Source organism: Mandrillus leucophaeus, unplaced genomic scaffold, assembly GCF_000951045.1.
Source record: "Mandrillus leucophaeus isolate KB7577 unplaced genomic scaffold, Mleu.le_1.0 Scaffold306, whole genome shotgun sequence".
NCBI lineage: Eukaryota > Metazoa > Chordata > Mammalia > Primates > Cercopithecidae > Mandrillus > Mandrillus leucophaeus.
In genome coordinates, this window is record NW_012103210.1 from 398,301 (window position 1) to 403,386 (window position 5,086).

General features: G+C 42.0%; 1 protein-coding gene across 1 annotated transcript in view; it reads left to right on the forward strand.

Moving 5' to 3' along the window:
- The window catches only part of METTL16 (methyltransferase like 16), a 103,527-nt gene that overhangs the window by 33,441 nt on the left and 65,000 nt on the right, over positions 1–5,086 (forward strand). The window contains 1 exon segment of the mRNA XM_011987261.1: positions 3,549–3,689. Within this exon segment, the coding sequence (XP_011842651.1) occupies positions 3,549–3,689 (141 nt within the window).

Here is a 5,086-nt window from a genome sequence, read left to right on the forward strand (position 1 = left end):
AAAATTTTTTTATTTTGAAATAGGGTCTCGTCGTGTTGCCCAAGGTTAGTCTTGACTCCTGGGCTCAAGCAATCCACCTGCCTCAGCTTCCCAAAGTGCTGGGATTACAGGCATGAGCCACGACACCTGGCCCTACTTAACTTTTCAGATTACCTCATTGATGTCTGTGTCTGTTGGGCTTTATTTTTACTCTGGTGTCTTCATGTTGTGATTTTTTTTTTTTTTTTGAGGTGGAGTTTTGCTCTTGTTGCCCAGGCTGGCGTGCAATGGCGTGGTCTCAACTCAGTGCAACCTCCGCCTCCCAGGTTTAAGCAATGCTCCTGCCTCAGCCTCCCAAGTAGCTGAGATTACAGGTGTCCTCCACCACACCTGGCTAACTTTTGTACTTTTAGTAGAGATGGGATTTCACTATGTTGATCAGGTTGTTCTCAAACTCCTGACCTCAGGTGATCTGCCCACCTCATCCTCTCAAAGTGCTGGGATTACAGGTGTGAGCCACCACGCCTGACCACCGCGCCTGGCCTCTGTTTTGAACTCAGTGGAATTATTAGCATTCCTCACTTCTAGATAGTAGTAAGTGTTTAACTTTGATGTTTGCATACATTTTCAGTCGTCATCCTACATGATCTTTTCAGCGGCATTTATTGATCCCTCCTTTCTCTTTTGTTCGCTCTCCTTCATTTGCTTTCATGACGCCAGACTGTTGGTTTCCTCTTTCGTTTCTGTGCACTGTTCTCCACTTTTCAGGCGTACCTGCCTGTATCTGACCACTAGATATTGGTATTCCTTGCATAAGGCTCAGCCTTTAGCTCCTTTCTCACTCAGCACCCTACCCTGGCAATGGCATTCACTTCTATGACGATTTCCCACCTCCATACAAATAAATCACATGTTTATATGTTCCTGCAACTCAGATTACTTTCCTTGACCTCCAATCTCATATATAAGAGAAACTTGGATTTCTGAAAAACATCTCAGACTTGCTGTGTCCAAGACCAAACTCACACTGTTTCCCTAATCCTGGTTCTCTTTGTTTCTTGTTTCAATGAGTCTACCATAGTCCACCCTGTGATCCTTGGTACTTACCACTCAGTAAAAAAATGTCTATGACTGTTTCCTGTTGACTTTCTCTCTTAAATACTTCTGAAATCATCTACTTGTCTCCATCTCCACTGCCGTCCTAGCCAAGTCATCATCTCTTACCTTTTTGCATTTCTGCATTTCTCACCTCTTCTGCTTCTCACCTAGTTTTACTTAAAAAGCTTGACAGCCTAGTTGGTACTAATTTGATTTTAATTATGCCCCAAACCCTCTAAAATAGCATTTGGGGATAGAGGAGGTTAATGGATTTTAATTCTTCACAAGGGGCACTACCTAACTGCAATCACGTCCATTCTAATTAGGGCTTTATATAAATTCTTCCCCCAGACTCCATCAGTTTGCTCTAGTTCTACAATTACGTACTTTCCATTTTTATTTATCATTACAAAGATTATTACCCATTTAAAAATATCATTTGGCTTTCTGAGGGGATTTTGTTCTGTCCTATAAAGGACTAGTAAAGAATCTGTTGCATTCTATTAGAGTGCAAGTCTTTGGGTCTTGAGAATTAAGAAACTTTTTTTGGCGCTGACAAATCTTTTATGTATATTTATTACCCTGGAGGTAAGTGTACTTTTTTAATCTTTTAAATGAAATTGAAGTTTGAAGAGAGAGGCAGTTGTGTAATAGTCAAGGATCTGGTCTGGATTTTTTTCCTACAGAGTAGAAAGTACAACTGAAATGTTCTGATTATGTGTGTGTCTGGCTTACTAGAATGGCCAGCAGGAGCTAAAGCAGTGTGGTTTCTGAGAAGACCTTGAATACCCTTTACCACCCTTTCCCTCACCACCCCCAGGTATCCAAGGAGGTGCTTGTCCAGTAGCACTGGGGCCCGGATACTCTCGCGCAAACATGGTAGGCAACGCAGCATTCACCGTGACCATCGAAGAGCTTAAATGTTGGGGCCGTCAGCTTTTAGTAGCCTGTTCTGGATGCGTAATGAGGAAGCAGTATGACAAGCCTGGATTTCCTCTGGGTTAGGAGTATCTAGCCCCTGCTTCTCCCTGGCAAATCCTTACAAGGCTAGACCGGAACTGGGATATGGTCAGATGAGAGCAGACCTAGAGTGACTGGTGGAGGCTGACTGCTTTAGGCCTCTGGGAGAAACACTCTTCTCTTGAATATACTCTTTAGGATCTAATTGGCCAAGATAGTCAATATTGTAAGAGAGAGAGAGAGAGATTGAGATTTGCTCTGTCACCCAGGCTGAAGTGCAGTGGCAAGGTCTCGGCTTACTGCAACCTGCACCTCCCAGGTTCGAGTGATTCTCCTGCCTCAGCCTCCTGAGTAGCTGGAATTGCAGGTGCCCACCATCATGCCCAGCTAATTTCTGTAGTTTTAATAGAGACGGGGTTTCACCATGTTGCAGGCAGGCCTGGAACTCCTGACCTCAGGTGGTCCGCTCAGGTGGTCCGCCTGCCTCAGCCTCCTAAAGTGCTGGGACTACAGGTGTGAGCCACCATGCCCGGCCTTTAAAAACAATATTCATGGTTAGTATATAGTCCAGTCCAGGGCTCGGGGTTCTACATAATTTAGTACCAAACCCTAGTGGTCAAAGAGTGTTTTTTTTTGCCTGGAGTGTTTGCCTTTTGAATACCTCCCTTGACACTGTGGTGAGGCGAGCCAGTGACTCTGATGTCTTGGCTTCAAACCAAGTATTTTCCCATGTCTCTACATCTAAGAGATAGATGAGTTATCTCTAATCTCTTTAGTTTTTTTGTTTGTTTGTTTGTTTTTTCCACTTTTTATTTCTTTCAGCTGACAACTTACAGACATTTGGGTAATTCAGCAGTTTAATAAAGATTTTATACCCTACATATTTTTTCTTGCTTTTAGAGAATGGAATGTACATTGATCCGTTTTAAGATATTACAAAGGCATTTTAACAAATAGCATTGTTTTCTTTTAAGGAAATTGAGTTTTGTGTGAGATTTAAAATGAAGACTCTTTACAAAGTAAATCAGCTGAGTTTTGAGCATTTTAGGTGAATTAGTCACATATTCCTCAACTTCTGCTTGTGTATTCTTCATTTTTTATACAACACACGAAAGAGGAGGCCAGCAAGGTTTCGATACTTGAGGAAGTTTGAGTCTAATTAGGAGGTAAGACTAATATACACGGATGACTAGGGAACCCAGTAGCCATAATATATGTGAAATCAGGTACCAGCTTGTGATTTCTCTACCAAAAAATACAAAAATTACAGAAAATACAAAAATTAGCCAGGCAAGGTGGCATGCACCTGTAGTCCCGGGAAGTCGGGAGGCTGAGTGGGGAGAATCGCCTGAGCCCAGGAAGTCGAGGCTGCAGTGAACCGTGATCACACCACTGCCCTGTAGCCTGGGTGACAGAGTGAAAACAGAATTCTGAGAAGAGTGGTGTTTTCATGATGATTCTAACCTTTCCCTCTGGTGTGTGGAATGTGTTTTGAATTTTCGTTTTACTAGGTACGGGGGCATCCTGCATCTACCCCTTACTCGGAGCAACCTTGAATGGCTGGTATTTCCTTGCAACAGAAGTGGATGATATGTGTTTCAACTATGCAAAGAAAAATGTGGAACAGAATAACTTATCTGATCTCATAAAAGGTTAGTGCCACAGAATGAATACCTCCACACTCTGTGTCTTCACCTGCCTTTTTAGTTTAACACATTTCATTACCTTTTTCTTGAATATGCAGACTTTGGCAATTTTTAAAAATCTGGCACTTTGTAATTGGGTTTGCTGTCTGTCTTGATACCAGAATTAACTCAAAGAAAATAGTAACTACAGTTGATCCTTATTGTTTGTGGATTCTTTATTAGTGAATTTGCCTGCTTGCCGAAATTTATTTATTTATCCATTTATATTAGTAGATTTTCTTGAATAAATGTTTTTTTATTCGTTATAACCCCTTAGAAACATTTCCAGAGACTTTAAGTGGTGGTTTTTTGTTTGTTTGTTGAGTTTATTTTTTAGGGCATTTTTAGGTTCATAGCAAAATGAAGTGGAAGATTCAGAGATTCCCTGTATATCCCTGCCCCCACACATGCATAGCCTTCTCCATTATCAGCATGCCCCAGCAGTGTGGGATATTTGTCACAGGTGATGAACCTGTGCTGGCACATCATTGTCACCCACCGTTCGTGCTTTACATCACGGATTCCTCTTGGTGGTGTACATTTCGTAGTTCTGGACGAATGAAGCGGACGTGTGTCTCCCAGTACAGTATACACAGAATCGTTTCACTGCCCTGCCGTCTTCTGTGCCTCAGCTGTCCGTCTCTCACTGGCCCCAGCCCCAGGAAACTACTGACCTGTTTACTGTCTCCATAGTTGTACATTTTCCAGAACGTCATATAATTGGAACCACGCAGTAGATAGACTCTTCGGAGTGGCTTCTTCCGCTGAGTGACGTTTCTTTAACTTTCCTAATGTCTTTTTACAGTTTGACAGCTTTTTAAAAAATTCTTTTAATTTATTTTTTTTCTGCTGCCTCTCTCATTGCAGAAAGCTCATTTATTTTTAGCACATTTCATTTTGATATTCGATTATCTGGGTGTACCAGAGTTTCTCCATTCACCTCTTGAAGGACATCTTGATTGTTTCCAAATTTTGACAATTACAGATAAAGTTGTGAGAAACATCTGTGTGCAGCTTTTTCTGTGCATGTAAGTTTTTGACTCCTTTAGGTAAATACCAAGCAGTGTGCTTGCTGGATGGTGTGGTAACGGGATGTTTAATTTTGTGAGAAACCACCAAACTCCCTTCCAGAGCACCGTTTTGCACTCCCACCAGCAGTGGACGAAAGTTCCTGCTGCTCACATCCTTGCCAGCACTGGGTGTTCTCAGTGTTCCGGGTTTTGGCCATTCTAATAGGTGTGTAGTGGTACTTCCTTATTTTAATGTGCATTTTCCTGATATTGATGTAGAGCACCTTTTCATGTGCTCGTTTACCATCTGTATATCTTTTTTGGTGAGATGTCTGTTCAGGCCTTTTGCTCCCC